The sequence below is a fragment of the Pan troglodytes genome, chromosome 5, assembly GCF_028858775.2.
Source record: "Pan troglodytes isolate AG18354 chromosome 5, NHGRI_mPanTro3-v2.0_pri, whole genome shotgun sequence".
Lineage (NCBI taxonomy): Eukaryota > Metazoa > Chordata > Mammalia > Primates > Hominidae > Pan > Pan troglodytes.
Genome location: NC_072403.2, coordinates 42,077,965 through 42,103,342, shown reverse-complemented (window position 1 = coordinate 42,103,342; position 25,378 = coordinate 42,077,965). Strand labels below are relative to the sequence as shown.

The following is a 25,378-nucleotide window of genomic DNA, read 5'->3' as shown; positions in this document are numbered from 1 at the left end:
GGCCCCGTGGAGGAAGTGATCAAGAGACCCGAGTCCTCAGCCACACCACTGAGACAAGCATAGGAGCCAGGTAGGACCAGAATGGGATAGGAGTAGGGACAGGGGAAAAGCTATTCTATGCCCAGCAACCAAGCAGTTTGTCTCTGGGAACTCCCCTCTGCTTCTGCTCTTCAGGACATTCCTATCCAGAAATGCCAGAGCCACAGCCACTGAGAGAGGAACACGATACAGAATAGGCCAGTGGAGTCTTGAAATGCTGTGGAGCCCATAAACAAAGCCTTGGCCAGATCCTTGTCTCAGAATTATGCCAGAGTTTCTTAGTTGGCTGACCTTGGTCTTTTAATTTTGCTGGTCTGTTTCCTTGTCTGTAAAATGAAGACCAGGTAGGCTCAAGGATGCCTTCCAGCTTTAAGAGGAGTGAGGCCTATATTCCCCTGTGTGTGTCCCAGCTACCCATCTACAGAATTAAAACAGCAGCAGTGACATAAGAGGTGTGAGCATCCTTGAGTCTCGAGTTCAGCAAGCTTGGTAAGTCACGTGTGTCCAAAGGGTCACTCTCCTTCTGAATGAGGAGCAGAGGCTCCTAAAGGAACATGGCCACAGGGAAGGCGAGGCATGGGAAGGTAGGATGGACCTTCCAACAGCTCCCAGAAGGTGTCAGCGCTGTCTGGGAGGGAAGCAAAGTCAGAGAACATCCTCACACTGCTCCTAGGGGTCCAAGAGATAGACAGAAGCTGGGCATGGTGGCTCCCACTTGTAATCCTAGCACTTTGGGAGGCCAAGGCGGGAGGATTGCTTGAGTCCAGGAGTTTGAGGCCAGCCTGGGCAACAACAACAAAAAAACAGCTGGCCATGGTGGCACGTGCCTGTAGTCCCAGCTACTGGGGAGGATGAGGTAGGAGGATCTCTTGAGCCCAGGAAATCGAGGCTGCAGTGAGCTATGATCATGCCACTACACTCCAGCCTGGGCAACAGAGACGCTGTCTCAAAAAAAAAAAAAAAAAAAAGATACAGCCCTCGCTAGCTAGGAAACTTTCTTAATGGTCCTGGCCTGTTGAGGAGGAGGCTGTAGGGAATGGGAAGACAGGGGTATGCCCCTACTGATTAAACACAACACAGCAACTACTGCCCATTAGAACATTTATTTCTCAGAGAGAAAATAAGTTTCAGACAGTCATATTATAGTAGGTAAAATTAACTTTTGTATTCTTTACAAGCATAGATTTTTCTCTGTTTATTACCTCTCTTATACCATCTGTTATAAACAATTCTAGAAAGCAAATAAAGTCACTTTCTACAATAAATAGAGCATCATGTGCTTCACAGCAGACGCGACAGAGACACATAGGCCCCGTGCCACAGCAGGATCTGAGCCGTTTCCCGTTCTAAAAGAGCATTTTAAAAAATGAGACTCAGAGAGAGACTAAAATATTCAGAGATTGAAAAATAGAGAGACTAAGAAGAGAAAGTGTTGGGGGGAAGAGATAGACATAGAAAGAGAGGAAGTCCCAAGATCTTACAACACAGGTTTAGACAAAGGTCACAGAGTCCACAGCTGACCAACTACCTGGGGAGAGGGGAAGCACTGGCTCCTTTAAATCAACGACACTGTGTGGCCACACAATGGAGGACTCCAGTAATGGAAACTATAGGCCTGAATAATTTAGAACAGTATTTTACAATTATATACACCATGTCCTTCCCTAGCCATATGCTGTATTGTTTTTATTATTATACAAAATCCAAAACCCCATCCTTTTAAGTTATAGTGTTTTGTTGGTTCCCTTTTAAACTCTGGCTCATGTCCCAAATGTATAAGAAGTTGTGGTGGTTGGTTGGTTGTATTTTTAAAAAGTCAAGTGTGTAAAAATGGCAGTGATCTCCCCAGTGACTGTTTTGTCCAAAACTCCCCTATGAAAAATTTAAAACAATTAAAAAGAATATCAGGTTAAAAATCAACATGGCAATCAGCGGCCTGCAACTGGCCCTGCGACTTTGGTGCTCAGGAGGTGAAAAGAAATGTCCAGAGAACAGACACTGAAGCCTCTGAAAGTTGTGTTGGTTTGTCAGTCAGCATTCCCCATTCACAGTTTTTTTTTCCTTCCATTTTTGAGAAGGTGAAGGTGGGGAGGGGGATGAAGAGAAAGAAGGAAGGAGGCAGAGGGTTTGAAATAAAAGTAATGCATTCCCTGGAGTTGGGAAGTGGGAGTAGCAGAGGCTAGGCAGGGCAGGGCAGAGCGCAGGCCAGGAAGATGTTTGGTGGCAGGCGCCATGCCATCCAGGTGGTGGAGAGTGAAGCTTAAGACTGCAATTGCAGAAAAAGTCCATGAGGAGAGAAGAAGGAGAAAAGGGGGAAGACGGCAGACCCAGCTGACGAGCACAGCTCCACACAAACCACCCTCGACATCCATGTGGACAGATGGACACTCGCACACCCAGCCTGACAGAAGCCCACCCTGAAGGCTTGGACCACCTCGTGGCAGCAAAGAAAAAAACAAGAGGGGACCCGCCTTGATCCAGGGGGCACACTTGCAGAGCCGGGAAGTTGTGTCAACAGCTAAAGGGAAGGTCTGTGGGTGGGAGGTGGTGTCCTGGGGGAGGGGGTCATAGGTTGTGGGCTGGCCTCTGTCTGGGCCTGAGGAGCCTGGCAGAGACACCACCTGGCATAGCAGCTGGCCTCAAGGGGAATGAGACATTAAAGAAAAAGACCAGTGTGGTGACGGTTTCTGTCAGTTTGGCACAAGAGAAAAAGAAAAGGAATATGGGAAAGAGAAAGCAAGACTGGGCAATGGGTGCAGAAGATGGGACCGAGAAGAGGTGTGAGAATAGGCGATAAGCGGGAGAGAGAGTGAGCTTGGGGAGATTCCCCCTGGGACCCTGGTGTATCCACGGCATCTCTGGGATCAGTGTCGGAACCTCACCCGCCCTGAGGTGTAGTTAGTGGGAGTAGGATGGAGGGGGCCAGGCAGCCCCTCAAGAAGGAGCCCAGGACCTCTTGCCATCTGGGCAATCTCCTAAGCTGGGCCCAAGCCCCACAGCTGTTTCTACTTCTAACTGGTTCTTCAGTGAAATATCCCCTGAGGGACCTTGGGTGGGAGTTTTTGGCACACAGCAGGCCTGCCAGGAGAACCATGCAATTGGTCAAAACTGGGGCCTTGCCCTTAGTGGGGAGAAAGCCCAGTCCCTGGCCTACCATAAGAGGGGGAAGCTGCCGGCCATACATCTGGCAGGGGCAGAAGAGGCTTCTCTGTGCCCTGCGGGACGGAGGCAGGGCAAGCGGATGCAGGCCCAGCCCTGCCCTTACAGGTAGCTAGAAGTGACGAAGGAGTGGGGCCCCCGGACTCTGCTCAGGTGGATCATCGCACGGTCATAGGCCACCTGCACTGACTTGCGGATGCTGGTCTTGCGGCCTTCCAGCATCTTGAGCTTGTCCACGGTGTCTTCCACACCCAAGGGCAGGACTTTGTCCCTTGGAAGCCACTGCCTGAAATGCAAGCACAGTAAGAGGCTGGGCAGTAGTGGGTCTCACAGGGGGCTCCTGTGGCCCCACTTGGCCAGGACCAGCAAAGCCAGGGAGAGGGTACAGGGCAGAGGGAAGCAAATTGGGGGACTCCATGCAGGAGGCCACCAAGAACCTAGCAGGTCAGGACAGCAAGCAGGATATGCAGGAGTTGGGTGGGGGAATGGCATGGAATCAATTTTGCAGCTAGGTCCTTCTCTGGGCCCTTACTCTGTTTGGAGAGTTGTAAGGGTCCATAGGCTAAGAAAGGCCCACCTGCTGCCCTCTGGGGCCAGCTGAGCCACCCTGGAGGGCTCTGAGCCTCGCCTTGCCTTGGAGAATTAGGGGGCGATGGCTAGGAAGTAGAGCTGATGCCAGGAACTGATAAACTCATCTGTGGTGGGACCTGCACACTGTGTATGTGTTTTTAAAGCTCCCCAGGTGAATATAACATGTGGCTAAGGATACAGCCTTTGGAGCAAGATCTTGTTTTGTATCTCAGTTCTGGCTACAGGGTCTGGACTTTCTGAGCCTCAACTTCCTCATCTGCAAAATGGATTATGAGGGGATTAATGAAGACTTAAATGAGGATTAAAAGAGATCAGATATATAAAGCAATCTGCATAAGGACATGGAGTAAGCACTCAATGGCAGCTACTATGATCACTGTTTTTATTAGCTAGTTCTCCCTCCTCACTCTATAGAAGCTAAGGTGAAAGCACTCTCTTGTTGGTGCTAAGAGAAACCTTAAGTGTTGTAAACCAAAAATGAGCAAGTCTCCTGTAGCGGACACTGCACTGGCCAGAACCCCCCTCAGGACGGAAACATGCTTCCCAGAAGCTACTGGAAGTGCTGGAAGCTCACAGGCTCTCATCTGAGTCCCTCTCTAGGAATCACCCTCCACCATGGAAGCCTCAGGCCCAGGCCACACCCCTCCCTCGGGGCAGTGGCATTGAATAACTAGTTGGCACAGGGCAAAAAGGCACAGGCCCAATTCCTGACATCTCTTATCTTGTTGAGCCACCCAGCTCCAGATGTGCCCAGTGGATGAGCTGAGGCAGCAAGTGGGCTGTAGTTCAACTTCTGCCCAGTGCTGCATCGCTCCCACCCCACAGCTCTCCTCAATAAGCCTCCTGATGCAAGTCTCGACCTCAGAGTGTTTCCCAGGGAATCTGATCTGCAACACCCCTCAGTTACTATTAACATGCCAAGTGCAGGCCTGTTGCTGGCAAGTGGAGACCAGGGTAACTGGTAACATCCATGGCCCCTCTGTACACCTCACTAGCACAGCACCACTGGCACAGACCCCTGGCGTGCCCCTCAGCCCCCTCACAGCAGCACCCACTAACCAGGTGCGCTTGTTGTCAAAGAAGAGGACAAGGAAGAGCTTCTCTCCAGCCTCTGCCTGTTTCTGCTCTCCCAGCTTCAGCACGTCCAGCGGGGGGACAGGGATGGGAACGCCATTGTGCAGGAGGCCCTCCCGGGGCATCTTGGGATCGATGATCTGGAGGCAGAATAGAAGATGGGCACTCAGTGAGGGAGGCCAGGGTGAGCAGTGCCCCTGCTGCAGGACCAACTGCTGAAGCACCCACACCAGGGGAGTATCAGGCCTGAGTGGGATATCTTTGATGTCCAGACCAGACAGGCAAACCCCTTCCTCCAATGTCCCTTAGGACAGAAGAGTAGAGGTCACTTTTTTTTTCCTGTCAATTTCCCCTTAGTACCTTTGCAATTCACCTCAAATGTTTGGGGGCCTTCCCTAGGTACCACGGCTATGAAGAAGGCTTTGCATCGGGAAGGCCATCCAGTTGGTTCTAACGAGGTCTCTGGTTACCCAGTACCTTCCTGTCTGACTACAATCCTTCCTGATACATGGACCAGATATATTTGTGACACCTCCATGGTAAGATCAGAGAGGAGGCTCAGTGTATAGCTAGAGAATGAGCTTGGAGGTTGATGGAGAGGGGGGTATGATGTGGGTGGAAACAAGGGCCACTGGAGGCATTAATCCTTGAGGCAACAAGCTCCACAAGGGCAGCAGCTGGGCCCTTCTCCTTCAGGTTTGCTTCTGGCATCCAGCCCCGCCTTGCCTGGCTCAGAGACGGCAGGTGCTCAGCAAAATGCCTGGCAGCATCAACACAACAATCAAAATCCAGGTCTAGGGAGCACTTTCAAAGTTTCCAAAGCTCCTAATTATTCACACATCATCTCATTTCAATCTCTTGCTGATGCTGAGAAGTCTGCTAACAGGTGTTAGCTGACAAGAGGAAAACACCAAGCACAGAAGCAGAATGTAGCTGGCTAAAACCACATTGGGACTAAAACCAAACAAGGCTTGGGCCTCCACAGCCCACTGCCTCCTACACAGCCCCTGCTTCCAGAGCAGAGAGCTAATAGCTCTGGGAGCAAAGACTAGGAACTTACTGAGGAAGCAGCCTTCTCCAGAGACAGAGCAATCTTACTTCCTATACGCTGTCCCAGTGGGCCCCTTCTTACAATAAACTGCTCTCATTATTTACCTTTGCTTGTCTGCCAATTTCACTACATCCTTCTCAAGATAAGCAGCTGAAAGCAGCTGTTCTGGTTAGGAGTTTACTCTAAGGAAGAACCACCTTACCCCACCCACCAGGTGTGTAATTTGATCAAAACTCTCTCTCTCAGCCTGTCTGTCCCTCCTGGGATTGAAGTAAAGGGTCTTAAGGAGAACCACCATACAAGCCCTTGTAAGCTTCCTTGATTACCAAACAAGACAGTGAGGCTACTCTGATATGTTTCCTCTTGACTAAGGCATGCTGGTTCCTGCCTTGGAACCCAGGGTGCTTGCAGAGGGTAGATTGTGAAAAATTTCCCCTGAGGGCAAAAGCAAGGTGGGTAAGTCTGCCATCTGAGGACAGCTTTTGTGTCCCAAAATAATAAATGGTCCATTCATTCAATGAATACTATGCAAATGTAAAACAACATGGTAACAAAGCTTGTGATAAAACTTAACATATGTGTACATACACTATTATTACAACTATAATATGAATATGCGAACAATAAATAGAACGATACAAAATGCTTGGAGTCAACATTAGAATGGTGGGGTTTGTGTTTTTTCGCCTCTATTTTTCCAAACTTCTATAATGCAGTATATTACTCTTACAAAAACAAAAAACAAAAAACAAAAACAAGAAAAAATGTTTAAAAGACAAGAAAAAAAAGACAAGAGCCAGAAAAAATTAAAAACTTTATATCCACTATTTATGGATGCAAATACATACTGAAGAATGCATAGGAAAAAGACTAGGAAAGCATACACCAAAATAAAAACACAGGTTGTGTTCAGGTGGTGGCTGAATTTCTTTAATCATGACAAAATGTATAATTAAGAGGGTAATTTTTAAAAAAAAGACGAGTTTTAGACTAGTTTTTTTGCATTGTGAGGTATTCTGTCTGTTTTTTAAATCCAAACCTGCACAGCTTAATCACTTCTTTAATGACTGAGCTGGGAGTCCTGCGGTTTCACCGCTGGCAGGGCAGAGAGCCCTGTGAAGGCAGGCAGCCCCAGGCCCTAACTCTTCAGCTGCTAGGTCACAGTATGGATTTTCCCCACCTGCTACTGCTAAGGAGGGAGTAGAGTAGGCAACATGGTTTCCAATATGGCTCCAACAAACTGTATTAATACAACCTCTTTGAGCTATAATTTCCTTATCTGACCAAACAGGATCAGAATTCCTCCTCTCCTTATCTTAAAAGGCTGCTGTTAAAAGTTGCAGATATGAAGGGGCTGGGAGGAACCCAGAGTCCTGTATACATGTAAGAGGCTGGTGGGGTGGTTCCCAACCCTGGCTACAGATCATCTAGGATGTTTTCTACAAAATATTGATGCCTCAGTCTGGCCTCAGAGAGTCTAATTTGATAGCGCTGGGGTGGAGGTGACTTGATATGGGTATTGTTTTAAAAATTTCCACAGATTATTCTGACATGCCCCAAAGGTTTAGTATCAGTGTTATCTTCCAGAGCCAGGTGGACACTACCTCCCCAACTGAGAAAGAGTTCAGAAATAACAATCAAGGTGGTAAAAATTGAACTTTTAACTGCTGCTACTATGACAGAAATGAAAAGTTTAGTTACTGCTGGTGTGAGTATAAACCAAAATGAACTTCCAGCAACTTGGCAACTTGTATCAGAATTCTGCATAGACTTTGCCCCAAGAAGGGACTCCTAAGAATTCACTGTAAGGAAATAATCATGGATGTGCACAAGGGTAAAACTACAATGATGTTTATTGCCAACTGTTTATCATAGTGAAAAATTCAAAACAATGTAAGTGACCAACTAGGGAATGGTTAAAATATGGTACATGCATACAACTGAAGACGATGCAATCATTAAAAGTGATGTTGATGAAGAATGTTTAATGGCATAAGATGTGCATGTTCATGATATGCTGTTAAGTGAAAGGGAGGCTAAAAGCAGTATGGTCTCATATATATGCATATTTATACATTTTTTGTAAAAGAGTAAGTGGATATACACCCCAAGTTATCCCTGCAGGACTGTGGATGATTTTGAACTCAGTGGCTCAGAACACAGGCTTTGACATCACACATTTTAAGCCCTGGGCTCAAATTCCAACCCTGTCATTTATTAGCTGAATGACCACAAATCATCAGTTTTCTTCTTACAAAATGTAATAATCATACTTTCCTCAGTATTTCAAGGACTTAGCATGACAAATATTTAATAAAATGTCTAAGCATTATCAGTAGCTTTAAAGATTCTCTAAAATGGGCCCTGTTACTTTTATGCATAAGGAAATAAATAAATGCTATTAAAACTCTAAGAACCCTGGCCTTGATCTGCATACTTTTAGCCTATTTTTAGTGCTCCAAGCTGGGAGCCTTGCTAGTTTGACCCACTCAGGCTGGGGCAAAACCCCCCTCCCCTCTACAGCTAAAGACACTCTGACTCCCACCACACTCTGCTGGCTTAATCCAATCAGATTAGCCCCCAAGGCAAGGCAGGGGAGATAGGAGGGTGGCGTCTGGGGCAGACTCACCAAGGCAGGGTAGGAGGGGTAGCCTCGGCACTTGGCCCACACCAGCTCCAAGGGCTCCAGGTCTCCGCGGTCTTCAAAGGGCAGCAGGAGGCTTCTGCCTGGGGGTGGGGGAGGGGAGGAGACAGCACCCAAAGGGGACTTGGAATGGTGCCCAAAAGGCCTGCCTGTGGCCTCCACTTGACTGGGGCAACCCAGGAATGAGTCACAACATCCCCTCCACCCTTCCTTTTCCCTCTCCTTTCCTTAGAAGTTAGACTGGATCAGGGGTCGGCAAACTAGTTCTGTAAAGGGCCAAATAGTAAATATTTTAGCTTCTGTGGGCAATACGGCCTCTGTTGCAATTACTCAACACTGCTGTTGTTATAGCATGAAAGCAGCCACACACACAATCTATAAATGAATGAGCATGGCTATGTCCCAACAAAACTTTATTTTTTGGACACTGAAATTTGAATTTCATGTAATTTTCATGTTATGAAATATCATTCTTCTTTTGATTTTCTTTTCAATCATTTCAAAATGTAAAAACCATTTTTGGCCCATGCACCATACAAAAATAGGCTACAGGCCATAGTTTACCGACCTCTGAACTAGAACCCTAAGACAGCTTTCCCTGGAAAAATGTTAACTGCTTCATCCTCACGGCCTTAGGGAGAAGGGCCATAATCCAGCTTGGGCAATGCCACATACTGCTCTCTGGGCCTCCCTGAATGCGGAGTCCTCATGATGGAGGCTTCTTGGACAAAGATGCCAGGGAAGACATCCTGGTAAAATTACTTGCTAACTGAGTTATTTTCTGACAGGGTCACACCTGGCCATCTAGGACACCTGGATGCACGGCACTCAGCAGAGCTAAGCAGTCTGCAAGTCCTTCACATGCCTTCTTTTGTCAGAACTGAGACTGGGTATCCCTGGGGCAGGCACTGCATCCTTTCATCTTACTTTGCTCTGCACTCAACGCACTAACACATGTGAATGAGTGCTTCACAGATGCTTCTGAACACACAGAAGAACCTCTCTTTCCCTCCCCACATCTATACACTGGAATGGGCAGATGACCACACTCAACCAACGAAAAAAGTCCAAATCTAACAGGGTGGAAATTGTTATTTCTAAGGAAATATTACTACCTCACTTTTTAAAAAATTTTATTTATTTATTTTTTTGTAGAGATAGGATCTCACTATGTTGCCCAGGCTGGTCTCAAACTCCTGGCTTCAAGCAACCCTCCTACCTTGGCTTCCCAAAGTGCTGGAATTACAGGCATGAGCTACTGTGCTTAACTCCACTTGTAATTTTTAAAAATGTATTAAAATTATAAGATACTATTTTGCACCTATTGAATCAATAGCAGTAACAATAAAAAGATAAAATCCAATACCAAAGAGGTAGACTGAGTAGAAACTGGTGCAATCACATACTACTGATGCAATTGCAGACCAAACCCATCCTTATGGAATGTAATTTGGCAGTATGTCTGAAGAGCCATTTAAAAAATGTATGAACCACCTGTTCCAGTAAATTCCTCCCTGGGAATTTATTCTAAGAAAAATAACTTTAAAGATGAATAAAAGGATTTTAAACAAAAATATGGGTTCACTACATTACATATAATGCTAAAAGCCGGAAACAACCCAAATGCCTAACAATAGAATGGTTAAGTAAATTATAATGCATTGTTAGATACACTGTTCCAATAATATGAGATATATAAAGATTATGTGTCAACGTGAAGAAAGTACAAAAAAAAATTGAAAAAAGTAGAATACAAAAGTGCATGTGTTTGGGTCAGCATTTTGTTAAAAATGTGCCTAAAATAAACAGAAGGCAACACAGAAAAATGAAGACAATCATGTTACAGTGATGGAACTATGGGAGGTCAATATCCTTTGGCGTAATTTTAGTAAGCATGTGGTTTTAAAAGTAAGAATAAGATGTCACCACCAGAAGCACAAAGTGTGCCAATCCACTCCTGGCTTTGTGTGAGATGCTGTACAAATTCATTTAGACATGAGCCTGACCTTTTGGGAACTGACAGTTACAGAAAGCAATGAAACACACAGGCATGCATTCATCAACACACATACGAGAAAGAAACTGATGCTAAGGGAAAATAAAGCAGTTGGGTAAAGGAAAGAAGGAAGAGAAGCCCTGCAGCCTGTGTGTTAGATGGACACTTCAAAGACAGGGCATCCAGGGAGCACACACCCCTGTATAGCAGGGCTGGACAGAGGTGAGCTCAGAGAACAGCCTGCTTTGCACCTGTCCCACCTAAGCACCACCCCAGGCCTCTCCCCCAGGTCCTGCCCTGCCCTTTATTCCTTTTATCCAAGGAGACAAGGCCCATAAAACTACAGGGTTATGTATGTGCGAGATTCAGTGATACAGGCTATCACTGATAACGTTTGTGAATGGGGACAGGCAGTATCCATGAAAACTACAAACATACACTTCCTTCAATTCAGTAATTCCACTTCTATAGATAGGCTCCCTATGGATATAAAATTATCTATGCATCAGGTTGCTCACTGCAACACTGGTTATGATAATAAATGAAAACAATCTAAACGTCCATCTTTTAGAGGACTGGCTAAGCAAATGATAGCATTCCTATATAATGGGACACTGGGAAGCCAATAAAAAGCACAGAAGGATCTCCAAGATATATTATTAGCTGGAAAAAAAGGAATGGTTTAGAGGAACATGTGCATATTAGGCTTCTCCACTCACTCTCTTAATTATTCATGCAAGTTTTGGCTTGTATACATATGGATTACCTCTGGAAAGATATAAAAGAAAATGCTAGCAGTTGATGTTCCAGGGAGGGGAGTGCTAGCTTTCATTATACACTCTTTTGTACCTTTTTGATTTTTATTACTATGGGCATGTATAACCTATTCAAATTTAAGATGCAATTAAAAAAAAAAAAGAGTATGATTGGCCTGGGAGAGTGCCATCTCCCTGCCCAAGGGCCCAAGAGTTTGGGGGAGCTCAAGGACTGGCTGCCTGGTACGGAGCCCCAGCAGTGCAGCAGCCTGAAGAGCTGGCTCCTCAGAAGGCCTGGCCCCCTCAGTTCTGCCTGAACACTGCTCCTCACCTGAGCCATTGTAGTCAGAGTCTCCGTTCACACCTTCCAGGAAGGGCACTCGAGACAGGGCTGGCTTCCCACGGCTGCGTTTGGGGGGCGTCAGACCACTGCACACAGAGCAGGGAGAGAGGGGTGAAATGAGCAATTTCAATGACTAAAACGCCCACTCCCCTTCTCCCCTCTCCCCTCTCTGACAGGAGTGGAGTTGCAAAAACTCTTCAGGGAGGACAGTTTCTCACCTTCCCCTAAAAACTCACACTAACCCATGTTTTTGACTGAAAAGTTCCCATGAGGTTTTGAGGAACCATTTCATCTACATGGAAGGACTGAACCTGGAAGGAGTTGCTCGGTTCCCTGCTCAGGAACCTTGGACTTCATCCAAAGGAAAGGTCACACCAGTCATTTGTCAATCCTTCCAGCGTCTAAGCAGCTTTGCCATGACAGGGGCCATCTTACATCTGCCCAGAATTCTTTGCTCTGGTTCACATCGCTTTTCTTTAGAAACCAATTTATTTTTGAGATTCAAAAATTTGCCTCTTTGCCAAATTTTCTAAAGTGGACATGTCATACTTCCTTAATTAGAAAAGACATTTTTAAATTGGAAAAAAAAATGCACTTCTCACTTCCAAATGGTTTATGTGTGAAGTTTTTCTTGGATAGAGAGAAGTGGATTTTTTAAAGTAAAAAGTGGGCTGGGTGTGGTGGCTCACGCCTGTAATCCCAACACTTTGGGAAGCTGAGCTGGGCAGATCATGAGGTCAGAAGATCGAGACCACCCTGGCCAACATGGTGAAACCTCATCTCTACTAAAAATACACAAATTAGCTGGCCGTGGTGGCACGTGTCTGTACTCCCAGCTACTCAGGAGGCTGAGGCAGGAGAATCACTTGAACCAGGGAGTTGGAGGTTGCAGTGACCCAAGATCATGCTACTACACTCCAGCCTGGTGACAGAGCAAGACTCCATCTCAAAAAAAAAAAAAGTAGATCAATTTTTGTTTCATGACTATTGCAAAGAGGCAAAATGTATATTACACAAAGACTAAAAAGTGATAAGCAAAAATTAGAATAGCAATACCAAAGCAATGTTGCAACTGAAGCCCACCCGGGCATCAGTATTTTCAAATTGTTCCCCATACAATTCTAATGTACACCGTAGCTTCTGGGCAAAAATGATATGGCTAGCACTTTTTTCCATCCAAACTTCAAAAAATAATATTACTCCTATATAACTTTAAATTTTCTCACTAAAAAATGCTTAAAGAATAGGTCATCAATCTGCAGAAAAGCAGAAATGCTTAAAGAAACCCCTAGTGGGATAAGAAACAGCCAGGAGTAGGGACTGGTTGGAGAGTAGGGTACTCCCGTTTTACTGAATCAGAACTGACTTTATCAGGAACGTATGCTAAGAAAACTTTGCTTAACCAAAACCCAATGAATCATAATTTTTCAGTAACCAGTAGTTAGGTTGGTAGTTTTTATTGCTAGTCAAAATAGAAACTGTTTGGGAAAAAACAAAAAATACCCAGTTTACATTTAGGATTTAGTTCCCATTTACCCTATAAAAATCTGCCAACATATTAGAGAAATTGAGGCCTTGTACAAATGTAAAGTGCTAGTAATTTTATCAGGAAAGCCTCTCAAAGTTCACGTCAAGATGAGAAAAAGAAAAACAAATCAAAGTTCACATCAAGAATCTGGGGAGACATCTTCAAATACAACAGAAGACAGCACAGCAAAGTAGTTAAGAAATTAAACTCTTGGAGCCTATCTGGGTTCAAAACCCAGCTCTTCTTATCAGTTCTGTAACCTTCAGCAAGTTACTTAACTTCTCCGAGGCTTACACTCCCCACGTGTTGTTGTAAGGATTAATGAACGAACACACATAAAACTCTCAGTACAGCACATACCATGCAATCAATAAACACAGCTGTAGTGATTGTCATACAAAGGATAGTAAATTTTAATGTCTTACTTAAAGTATTACAAACTGCTAATACTGTACTATAGAATGATGAGCTCTGAGAAGGATGAGCTCAATAAAATAGGATGCAACACCAAAAATAGGTCTGTATGTTCCTGATTAGTAGAAAAAAGCACAACTGACTCAATCATGGCCTGCATTTCAGCCCTTTCTCCAAGTTACCCCAGCCTAAGCAGACAACCCAACCTACAGTTATCTTATTTACTGGTTTAACATCCATATCCATGAGAACAGACACCTTAGAAGATAATCTTCATGAGAACAGGCACCTTAGTGCTTAGAACAGTACCTGGCATACAGTAGGTGTTCAGTTATCAATATTTGAATGAGTGATCTACAGAAAGCACATGTAGCACCAACCTGCTCAGAAAATCATCAGAAAAGATAAACCAAGGGGTAAGTGAAAAAGGGAGTGTGGGGGATGGGTTAGTGACCAGTTCTTTCAAGGTTATTTCTAATTCTGGGATTATATGATTCTGGTCTAATAAATAAGGTCTTCCCTTATATAGTTATTACCACAGTATGGGGGGGAAAAGAAAAACAACCCTTGCAGTTGAAGCCTTTGGATCTCCTATTTTAAACCCTGAAATATTAATACATACTTCCTCCAAGGGGCCCCAGATAAATCAAGGGCATTGCACTGGAGTTCTGCAGAAAGGCAAACACGCCACCCGAATTAGCAGGCTAACCAGAGCCTGGCCTTGCTTGCTCTTGTGGCTCATAGCTGAAAAGAATGCCCTTCATAGAAGAAGGGGCCAACAACACACCTTTCACTTTTAGTCAAGAGCAAGAAAAGGATAGTTTGATGGGTCCAATCCTACCCTGACCCCAACAAAGTGGGCTTCCAGGTACCTTATCTTTGAAGGGAGTCAGGAACTTCAACCCAGGGCCAGGCTAGAAGCATCGTGTAAGATTCTGAAATCTTTCTCTTTCCTGTGCCTGATAATTTTTTCCCATCTACTTCCCCTATATCTCTGGAGGCTGCAATAGGAAGCTAGGGCAACTCTGAGGGTTGGCGGGGGGTAGGGGAATCTCAGAGAAACCATAGCAGGGAACCAGTCCAGGCCAACGAGTAGCTGGGGACCCCCTCAGCCCTACCAGTAGTCCTACAGCCCAGGTAGACTGAATGCCTAAAAGAACACATGCCCAGTCTGCCTTGGAAGCACTTCAAACACAAACAGTCTTCTGGTGCTGCCCTGGGACCTTTCCTCCCCTACTCTGAACCTAAGACCCATTCAGCAGTCATGGGTGGGGCCATGACATTAGCCTTCAGGACAAGTCACTTTTCCTTTGTGGCCGTGAGGGTTTCTCATTTCTAAGAGTCCTCCCCGCCCTGGTGTCTTGCAGAACACAGAACACAGAGCAGGGGCTCCATAAGCTCTTGTGCCTGGAAGAAACTTTAAGGTCTGGTCTGAGAAATCCTCCCTTCAGATAAAAGAATGGGAAGAAATCCATCTCTTTTCAGCTCAAGGACAGCAGAAGAGCTTTGGGGCCTTTGTCTGAATAAAAGGCAATTCCAGGCCAGGCACAGTGGCTCACGCCTGTAATTCCAGCACTTTGGGAGGCTGCGGCAGGCAGATCACTTGAGGTCAGGAGTTCAAGACCAGTCTGGCCAACATGGTGAAACCTCATCTCTACTAAAATACAAAAATTAGCTAGGCGTGGTGGCACGTGCCTATACTCCCAGCTACTCAAGAGGCAGAGGCAGGAGAATCACTTGAACCCAGGAGGCGGAGGTTGCAGTGAGCCGAGATCGGGCCACTGCACTCCAGCCTGGGCAGCAAGCAAGACTCCGTCTCAAAAAAAAAAAAAAAGGCAATTCCAAATTTCCTACTTGGTCATTTCATACACCTACACCACACCTCTATAAAGAGGCTATGACGCCCCAAAAGGCAAAGAGCAAAACCAACTCTGTAATGGCTGGGTTGTCTAAATGTGTGTAGGGGCAGCAGGGGACTTTGGCTTAAATGTTAATTTCACTGAACAACAGGAGATTTAGCTTTTCTTATCCTCTAGAGTCCAAATTCAGCCCCACAAACCCTGTAAGCATCAGCACTACTCTTCCTCTCTCAGATCAGATCTGAGAGTCAAGGGTCACCCTGTTTCCTAGGAACTCCCAGAGTTACAGATAAGAGGCCTCAGGAAATAGCAGGAGTGGGGGAAGAGAGAAAAAGGTAAGCAGGAAGAGGTTCAATCTGTAGCTGAATGAAGAGTAAAAGGAGGGGTAGCAGAGCTGCTGACAAAGCTTTGGGAATGTGTTCTTACCTGCAAGCTTCAAATGCCAGTCCACCACTGAGACCCAAACTACATTCAGAGTCAGACCCGCTTTCGGTGTGTTTTCCAAAGCCGTTGGTCATGCCTGCCAAGGACACACACAGTGAGTCTGAGTGCAGAAATCCCCCTTCCCAACACATGCTACAGGGTGAGGCAGCCACCTCAGGAGGGCTCAGTGACGAGTGGAGAGGATGGCTATTCCTTTCCCTGTGAGAAATGGGTCTTGGGTGATAGAGAAGATCTGATCAAGATAAAAGTCTGGGGGGAAATATTGCTGGCTAGGGCAAGGAGCAGACACTGCAATTTCCTTCCCATCCTTCTGCTTTTTGTTTAAGGAAACCATAGCACACAGCTCACTCAGCTACTGTCATTTGGCTACACAGGGAGATACTAAGACTTCTCCTACCCTGGCTGGCTCACAAGTCCTTGGATCTGCTTCTAATTTCAAACCTCGATTATCAGGTAGCCTTCTCTGCCTTTTTCAGGAGCCCAACCACCTTGCCTCTTCAGATAAAGACTCACATAACCTATGCATCACACAGCTGGCAACAGCTAGTTTGATTCTTTGGGGGTGGTGTCAAGAGAGACTAGAGATGGATAAGGGCCCTTTGTCAACCACACCCTGAGATATCTCACAGGGCTAATCCAAAGTGAGGATGGGGGCACTCTTCAGCAGAACTAAAGCAGCCCGGAACTTCCTGGGAGGGAGAGTCAGAACCTGGGGTTCTAGGCTGGGCTCTGAAACACAGGTTCCTTTTCTCTTGCTTTGAGGTCTCTTGACCTCTCCTTTGGTGAAGTGAAGATAATACCTTACTTACTTACTATTCCGTATGTATGAGAGAAGGTCTGTTTATAGTGGGGAGCCCTTCAGAGGCGAATGAAGGCTGTTTGGTCATCCCAGGTATATGACCTTGAAGTGAAGGCTTCTACTCTCCTATCTATCCAATTTATTTTTCTACTTTTTGAGATAGGGTCTCGCTCTGTTGCCCAGGCTGGAGTGCAGTGGTGTAAACAAGGTTCACTGGAGCCTCAATAGCATGGGTTCAAGTGATCCCCTGCCTCAACCTCCTGAGTAGCTGTGACCACAGGCATGAGCCCTATGCCCAGCTAACTTTTTAACTTTGCAGAAACAGGGTCTTGCCATGTTGCTCAGGCTGGTCTCGAGCTCCTGGGCTCAAGTAATCCTTCTGCCTCAGCCTCCCAAAGTGCTGGGATTACAGGAATGAGTCACTGTGCCTGGCCTTTATCCAATTGCTAGCCACACTAAAAGTCCTATAATTCTAACAGCTGAGCCAAGAGGTGTACAGAGATGGGCCAGGCACCTGATTTGAAAGCTGTAGATTACAGACACCGTAACTAGAAAACTGTGAGGCAAGTCCCTCCTATAAGAGCAGGTGTCTGAGCCACAATGTCTATCCTCTGACCTGGCTCTGCCTCTAACATTATGACCACAATTTAAATCACTGAAGCCATCTGTGTCTTGGGTGCCTCACTTACGAAGGATCAACACCTCTTTTTGTGAGATTCAACTAAGGTTGTATAGAAGTATCCCTGAGTGCCAGGCAACTGGGATGGTGAGAGACAGGATTCTAGCAGTATCTCCAAGCAACAGGCCCCATCAGGTTGGATGGGCCTCATGTACAGAGCTACTTCCCAATAGCAGGATCTTTCATTCTTTTAATGCAGTGTTCTCAGCACTGTATGGCTAAGCCTGATTCAACTGACAGGATGACAGTAACTGCTACCATCTACTGCTATATGCCAAGTGCTTTATAAAGGGTATTTCTAGTTCTTAGAACCCTGCAAGGTAGGTATCAGAAACCCCATATTAAGAATAAGGAAACAGGCTCAGAGAAGTTAATTAATTTTCCTGTCGTTACACAGCCAGTAAGAAATTGGGGATTTGAGTGCAGGTATGCCTAACTCCAGGCCTTAAGCTCTTGCCTCTATATACCAACTTACTCCCCTAACACAGAAAAGTTTTGGCCAGATGAGATGGGAAGGTATTGTTGAAAACAAAATGTCAGGCAAGAAGACAGAAAAGCAAGTGCTGGCCACACAGTCCAAAGTCACCACATAAAAGTACATGAGGGACACAAAGAGCAAAAGCCAAGAGCAGCCCTCCCTGCCAAGAAAGTGGGTCTTCCCTAACCCACCAAGACCTAAGTAGTCTGCCCGGCATTCAAAGTCCTTCACATTCAGTCCCATCTCACCCATCCAGTCTTGGCTCCTGATGCTCTGGGAAGCCCCTCTCTAAGCTGTCCCTCACAGAGATTCTGTCCTCCTTGTTCCCACACACCCAGGCCTGAGGCCTTCATAACCATTCCTTTCCAGTCTGCCCTCATCCCACAGGGCCAGCTCAGCCCAACTCCTACAGCTCAAATTCCCTGAACACCTCTAGCAATGCTACCTCTCACCTGACAAATAACAACATACTGTCCACCACTGTGATTTCTCTACATTTTGAGAGACTCATTTGCCCAATGGCCTGTGAACCTTCCAGAGCTGGAATTAAGTCTGACTTATTTTATTACTTCCTCACAGCTACTCATGACTAGCTCCTGCTGGATGTATATTAAGAACACTTTAGGTGGGGCGCGGTGGCTCATGCCTGTAATCCCATCACTTTGGGAGGCTGAGGCGGGCAAATCACTTGAGGTCAGGTGACCAGCCTGGCCAACATGGTGAAACCCCATCTCCACTAAAAACACAAAAATTAGCAAGGCGTGGTGGCGGGCACCTGTAGTCCAGCTACTTGGGAGGCTGAGGCAGGAGAATTGCTTGAACCCAGGAGGCAGAGGTTGCAGTGAGCTGAAATCATGCCACTGCACTCCAGCCTGGGCGACAGAGCAAGACTCATCTCAAAAAAACAAAAAAACAAAAGAAAACCTCTCTTTAGTGATGGAACCTCCACTACCTACCTCTATCACCACCTCACCCCACCCCACCCCCTCTGCTGCAGCCAAACTGGTTCCCTCAGTGTTCCTCAGACATGCAGGCATGTTCCCACCTCCAGGACCTATGTACTTTCTAGTCTATCTTTTTGGAATGTTCTTCCCCTAGACATACAAATAGCTCATGCCTTCAACTCCTTCAGATCTTTACTCAAACGTTACCTCCTTAGAAAACCTGGCCACCCTCTCTAAGACCACTCTAGCATTCCTTCCCTGCTGGATCTTTCTCCAAATCTTCTAATACAAGATACGGTTTACTCATTTGCTTTTAATATATTCCCCCATAAGAGAGCAGATTTTTGTCTGTTTTGCTCATTGATTTTTTCCCCCAATGCCTAGAACAGTGCCCAACACAAATATTTGATGAATGAACTGAAATGAAGGTAGGAATCATTTTACTTTATACAACATTGCATTACCCTCAGGGCCAATGAATCCCAGACACAATCTGGCTCTCTGGAAAATACCTGCTCAAAGCCTATTTCCCCTGGCTGCTACTCACGTGCCAGGCCCAACTGTGAGCTATGGTGCCCTCAATGCTACTATTGCTGTCCAATGGGGCCATTAGAGAGATGGCCAATTGGGGAAGGTGCTGGTTGGCAAGGCAAAGCAGAAAAGCAGATGCGAAGTATCAAGAGAAGTCACAGGCAGGGTCACCTGTCTCTTCCTCCTGCTGGGGGGACCTCTCCCCTTCGCTCTCACTACAGCTCCTGCTCCTTGGCCGCTTCCGGGAGTGGCGCTCTTCCTCGATGCTGGCTGGAGAGGCAGGAGAGCCTGCCACACCATGGTCCTCGCCATTCTCCAGGACCCTGTCTGGGCTTCTCTGTAGCTTAACCCCATTCTTGGCCTTCTTGAAGAGGACTGATGTGCGGCGACCCACACCACTAAGTGGGGTACCGGCCGGGGTGTCAGGGGCCATGAGGGATAGTCTGTTGATGCCATTGTCACTGAGCAAGCGTTGCAAAGGCTCATTCCCTAGCTGCAGTGGTGATTTTTCCAAGAGCTCATCTTCTTCCACCTTTCTGGGCTTTAGGAACCTGCTTGGAGGTTTGCTATCATTAATGGGTTTCAGAGTAGGGGGCTCCGGGGGGGATTCTTGCTCAGACAAGGAAGGTGCAGGCCCAGTGGGCTCCAGGGTTGGCGGAGGAGGCAGTTTGGAGTCATCTATTAGAAAAAAAGAGAATCTGCTTGAACATTTTAGAAAGAGTCTGCTCCTACAAGCTAGATACTGACACTGACAACCAAGGACCAAAAGCATTGGCTGTTATAAGGCTTGAGATGCATTCAAGGTCTTAGATCTGAAGCAAAGAGAAAGGAGGATTAGGTTTTTTTTTTTTTTTCAGAGACAGGATCTTGCTCTGTTGACCAGGCTGGAGTGCAGTGGTCTGATCACAGCTCACTGCAACCACAAACTCCTGGGCTCAAGTGATTATCCTGCCTCAGCCTCCAAAGTAGCTAGGTCTATAAGCACACACCACCACACTTGGCTAGGCTAATTTTTTTAAAAAATTTTTGTAGAGACAGGGTCTTACTATGTTGCCCAGGCTGGTCTCAAACTCCTGGCCTCAAACAATCCCCCTGCCTCTGCCTCTCAAAGTGCTGAGATTACAGGGATGAGCCACTGTACCCATCCCCAGGAGAAGTAAGTTTTATCTACACTAGTAGTTCTCAACCCTGGCTATGTATAAGAATCACATAGGAAGTTTCTTAAAAATTCCAATGCCTAGGCTCCATCCCATACCAACTGAAACCAAATTTGTAAAGATAGGGTATTTTGTTTTTTAAAGCTTACCAGGTGAGTCTAATGAAGTGAGGATTGCAAACCATTGCTCTACACAAAGAAAGCCACATGCTTAATCAATAAATAGGTTAAGTCTCAGCTTGACAGATTAGGTATCTACAATTCTCACTGGACTCAAGAGTTTTCTCATCTGTCAATCGATTTTATTTCACATCACCCAAGTAAGAACAAGTACAGCAGGCAGAAAAAGTTCACAAATGTGAAAAACAGAGACCAAGTAAGTTAAATCAGTGGTTGCCAAACATGTCTGCTCACCTACCACCTTGAAACTTTTAAAAATGGAGACTTCCAAGCCAAAGCCCAGACATCCCTAACTGAATCTATGGGAGGTGAGGCTACACCTTTTTTTTTTTTTTTTTTTCTTTCTAGGTGATGCTGTTGGCCTACTGGGCACAACTCTGTACTGCCACAGCCCCAGAAGTAGGGATACAAATGGCATGCTGACTGTCATACGGGGAGTCCAGAGGAGTCACAATGGACATAAAGCCCTCTGATGTCAAATGTGATCTCTCAACTATGTCTCCATTCTCTGCCAACCAAAAATAAAATGGGCTGTTACCTATAATTTGGGCCCCTATCCATTGGAAGTAACTTCCAGCCTTTTCGACTGTGTGCGTGACAGGCCCTCCCAAGCTATAGGCTCAGATCCGAAGGCAGGTAAGAGGGAGACAATTCCATCCCCAATGAAGGAGAAGAATGAGAAGCAGCTTAGCTTATAAGGTTCCTGGGTTTCTGAGAGTCACTTCCCCGGCTGTCTTTTCTTCTTTTTTATTTTTATTTTTTTGTCTTTTCTCAAGATTAAGAAAAACTGTGGAAACCAACTATCTTTTATAGTCTGGCCTCTCTACTTGAGATGGGCCTGTAGATTCAGCCAGATGGGGTAAAAACCATGAGGTGGCTCAAAAGCCCAGGGTCTTTCCTTCTCTGCTATCACCTCACACCCCAACCTAACCTGCTCTAGAGTCTCTCCACGTGATGTTACAAGGTAGGCTGATATTTAACTGGTATGTACAATACGGCTGTATCAGGTGCAAAATACTGACATACTTAATTGGCTAATAAACAGCTGCTGGGCTGCAGCACCTGAAACTCCCCACAATCCAGCAACTAAATATCCACAACAGGGGCCTTTGGGAGCCCACTCCAATATAACAGCCAACATCTACTGAGATGGATAAATTTTGGTCTCTAGTGATTGTTAAATATTATGAACATCATCCCTGCGTATACATGGAAGTGTGGCCCTTCCAAGCGCTTTTGCTTGCCCACAAGTGTCAGATCTAAACTCAGAAAGAATACCCCCATTATGATATTTCAGCTTAGCCTTTGTCCCTCTTTACCCTCCAACCCCCTGCCTGCCTGTGACTATCTCTCACCTCTGTCCCCATCGTCTTCTGGCTCCTCCTGCAAGGCCTGCTCCAGCACAGCTGCATCCCCCTGGGGCCCTGCTGGCAGCTCCCCATTGGATACTGTCTTGTTGAGTGATGGTGGCTGTGGTGGTAGTGGCTGTGCCAGCTTCTGCCGAAGGGCATTGATCTCCCGGCGTAGCAGGCGGACACGGCGGGTGCGGGCCCCACTGGACCGCATGGCGCTCACCAGGTCCAGTTTCTCCAGCAGCTCCTTCAGCTGCACCTCTGGGGACAAATGCGCCCGGTTCTCTGGGATGAGGATGTTGTCCACTGCCAGGGAGAAGGGAGGACAGAAGGGGCTGAAGGACCTGCCCAGCACAGGGCAAGAGAAAGGGGCCGAATCCTTCGGATGCAAAACTCTCTCTTGGAATGCCTGGGCCAGCAGCTTCCAGCAGCGTCACTGTGGGCCTTGGCCCTGCAACACCACTGCCCAGAAGGCAGCCACAGGGGCAAGGTCAGAATCTGGGAAACGTCTGCAGGAAGCAGTTCACAGTCACGATTATGGGCTCCATGGAGCAGGCATGAGGCAGCTTGGCAATACCCTGGCCTGAGTGACTGGCTGCTGCCATCGAGAAGCAGAGAGCAGGGACAGGCAGCGTGTGGGGCTCAGAGGCAATTCCATTTTTCTGGTCCTCCACCTGCAATCTTCTGAATGAGCCAAACACACACCAGCAATGCACTCTCCCTGTCCCATGCTCCAATGCCATACAGAGGGGATCCAAGAGAGGAAGACCTCTGATGAGGCTTTAAGCTTTTCAAACAGACCACTAGTACCTGATTCCCCTTTTCTACCACTTAAGAAGTGCAGGGTGCATTAGTTAAACTTTAACCCTTAGAACTATTCCAGCCACAAAGGTATACCTCAGTCTGTGCTCACCCTCAGCTTTGCTCCTGGAGTCTACCTATAGCCCAAGGACCACCCTGATCCCTCACTCTGTAGACTCTGTTCCTGTGCCTCCTCCTGGCCCCTCTCCTCCCCACCCATCCAGGCCTCTCACCGTCTTCCCAGGAGAAGCGGTAAAAGTCTTCCAATTTGGGTGACTCGGGCAGGTGAGTGCCCCTCTCGGGGTCATAGCCGATGTTCTCTGCCTGCCGCCGGGCGTGCCGTAGGATGGCCCCTCCCAGGTCCCGCAGGCGGACAGCTGCTCGGTGGAAAATTGTGTCTTTAGCATTATACTTCATGCAGTTGGTAACTATAAGGTTAAAGTCCTCCTCAAACTCCTCCAAGGTGCGGTACAGGTGGGACTCCAGCTTCCGCCTCATAGTAGAAAAATCCATTGGCTTGGATATGAATTCCAGGTAATCTGGAACCTAAACATATAAAACCTGTACAATTACAACAACCATTTACTAGCCAAACAGGCACACCCTTCACCAATACTCTTGGCCTCCTCAATTTCTGATTTGGCCATGCCAGGCTAACTCAAAGACCTACAGTCCTGGCCCACCCTGGCCTGCTGACCCCTCATCAAGGGCAAGTCTACTAGCTTTGCCAGACCCACCCTCCTACCCCTGGTTTTGTACACCCTGTGGCCCAACTCCTTCCTAGCCTACTCAGACCCTGTTCCAGTTCAAGAAGAATTTACTACTTGGAAAGTAGGGGGAACTTGCCTCACTCAAGTTGACTGGTTCTGCGAAGATGTGTGCAGGATCCTTCTCCTGCAGCAGGTCCAGTGTTGTCCTCAACAGAACATTGAATGGCATCAGCTCCAGCTCCATGGCAGCCTGCTGGACTTTGACCTGTGGGGAAGGTGGGGTGAGATCAGATCAGAACATCCCCTGCAAAGATGTACTGAAACTTTTTCTTGATAGTTTGACTTTTACCAATCTTGTACAACAAATTTTCATAGAATATTAAGCTGACCAGTATATGAGAAGCTATCACCCAACCTTTAGCCTAGGAATAATGACACCAACAGCTACTATTTTATTATTGTTTCCTATGTACCAAACATCATACTAAAATTTACAGTAACAATAATAATTATCATTACAATTATAATAATTAACACTTCTATAGCCCTTACTAAATGCCAGGTAATGTTCTAAGCATTTTATGTAAAATAAATGAGTATATGAGGTAGGAACAGATGAGGTATTTTACAAAGAGGAAACCAAGTAACTAAGGAACTAGGAGGAAACTAGAGGAAACTAAGTAACTGGCCTAAAGTCATAGCTAATAAGGAGCGGAGTTGGGATTCAGTCCCAGTGATTCTACAGTGAGTGCTCTTGACCATTATGCCACACTAACTCTGTACTTGTATTACCTCAATTAATCATCACGATAACCCTGAAACAGAAATTATTATCCCCATTTTACAAATATGGATCAGAACAAGGATCACCAAGGACTAAAAGAAAAAAAATACAAATTAAAAAAATGTATATGGAATCTGAGGTTTAGAGACAGCATGATGAAGGAGTTACTAGTCTAAGGTCATCTGGCTAGAAAAGAATAGAGATAGGATTTGAACCCAGGTCTGACTTAGTCCAAGGGACACAATGATGATGTAAAATGTGCTTGAACCAGAATTTCCCATTCAGTGTGCTGAGATACTGATTCCATCAGCCCTTGGAGCATCTGGGTCAGCATGGGGTCACCAGGGCCTCCAGGCTTGCCCCCGCAAGTGGCAAGTAGCTTCATATACTTACAGTAGTATGCTGTACAAATGCTATTTTCTACATATGCCCTAATGTGAAAAGTTGGGAAGCCACAAATTAAGACTATAGAAAATTTCCACCTTTTGGCTATATCAAAACAGGCCTGCCTACTTCCCCAGGACCAGGCCTTCTTCTCTCTCTCATTTCTCTGAACCAGAGATGAGATGAGAAGTTCAGCTGTGGGATCATGCCTGGGACAGCACAGACATTTTGAACCCTTGAAGAAGGTCCTGAGATGTCCTCCATGGCCATCCATGGTAAATATGGCATGAGCTGCCCAGGCTATGAGGAGGAAACTCAGGCTACTGGCCTGCTAGAAAAGAGGTTGTGCTAAGGCTGACCACTGAATTAGAATTTGGAGAAAGAGAAAGAAACATCTTTTTTTTTTCCTCTTTTTGTGGAGAACAGGTCTTGCTTTGTTGCCCTGGCTCGTCTCAAACTCCTGGACTCAACCTATCCTCCTGCCTCTGCTTCCCTAAATGCAGGGATTACAGGCATGAGCCACTGTGCCCGGCAAGAAAGGAACATCTTTAACCCGGGCCTCTGAAGCATGTGAGTGACAGCTGCTATTCCTAGACCAGAGAGAACAGTTTTGGCTTTTCATCCACTTAATTAATAGTATTTGCTCTCTGCCATGTGCAGTAGACACTTCAGAGAAGCAAAGA

General features: G+C 46.2%; 1 protein-coding gene across 12 annotated transcripts in view; it reads right to left on the bottom strand.

Moving 5' to 3' along the window:
- Window positions 1–1,123: 1,123 nt before the first annotated feature.
- BRPF3 (bromodomain and PHD finger containing 3) overlaps window positions 1,124–25,378 on the bottom strand; it is a 35,894-nt gene continuing 11,639 nt past the window's right edge. For 5 of the 12 annotated variants that reach the window (XM_016955342.4, XM_063812394.1, XM_063812395.1 and 2 more), the window contains exons 5-13: window positions 23,664–23,792; window positions 23,051–23,363; window positions 22,020–22,322; window positions 19,500–20,006; window positions 15,880–15,973; window positions 11,641–11,738; window positions 8,544–8,641; window positions 4,849–5,003; window positions 1,124–3,484 (exon numbers count right to left, since the gene is read on the bottom strand). In XM_016955342.4, the coding sequence (XP_016810831.2) occupies window positions 3,301–3,484; window positions 4,849–5,003; window positions 8,544–8,641; window positions 11,641–11,738; window positions 15,880–15,973; window positions 19,500–20,006; window positions 22,020–22,322; window positions 23,051–23,363; window positions 23,664–23,792 (1,881 nt within the window). In that variant the 3' untranslated portion in view covers window positions 1,124–3,300. Of the gene's footprint in view, window positions 4,046–4,848; window positions 5,004–8,543; window positions 8,642–11,640; window positions 11,739–15,879; window positions 15,974–19,499; window positions 20,007–22,019; window positions 22,323–23,050; window positions 23,364–23,663; window positions 23,793–25,378 lie in introns of all 12 variants that reach the window. The other 7 variants (XM_063812398.1, XM_024357162.3, XM_009451137.3 and 4 more) reach the window with 6 other exon arrangements.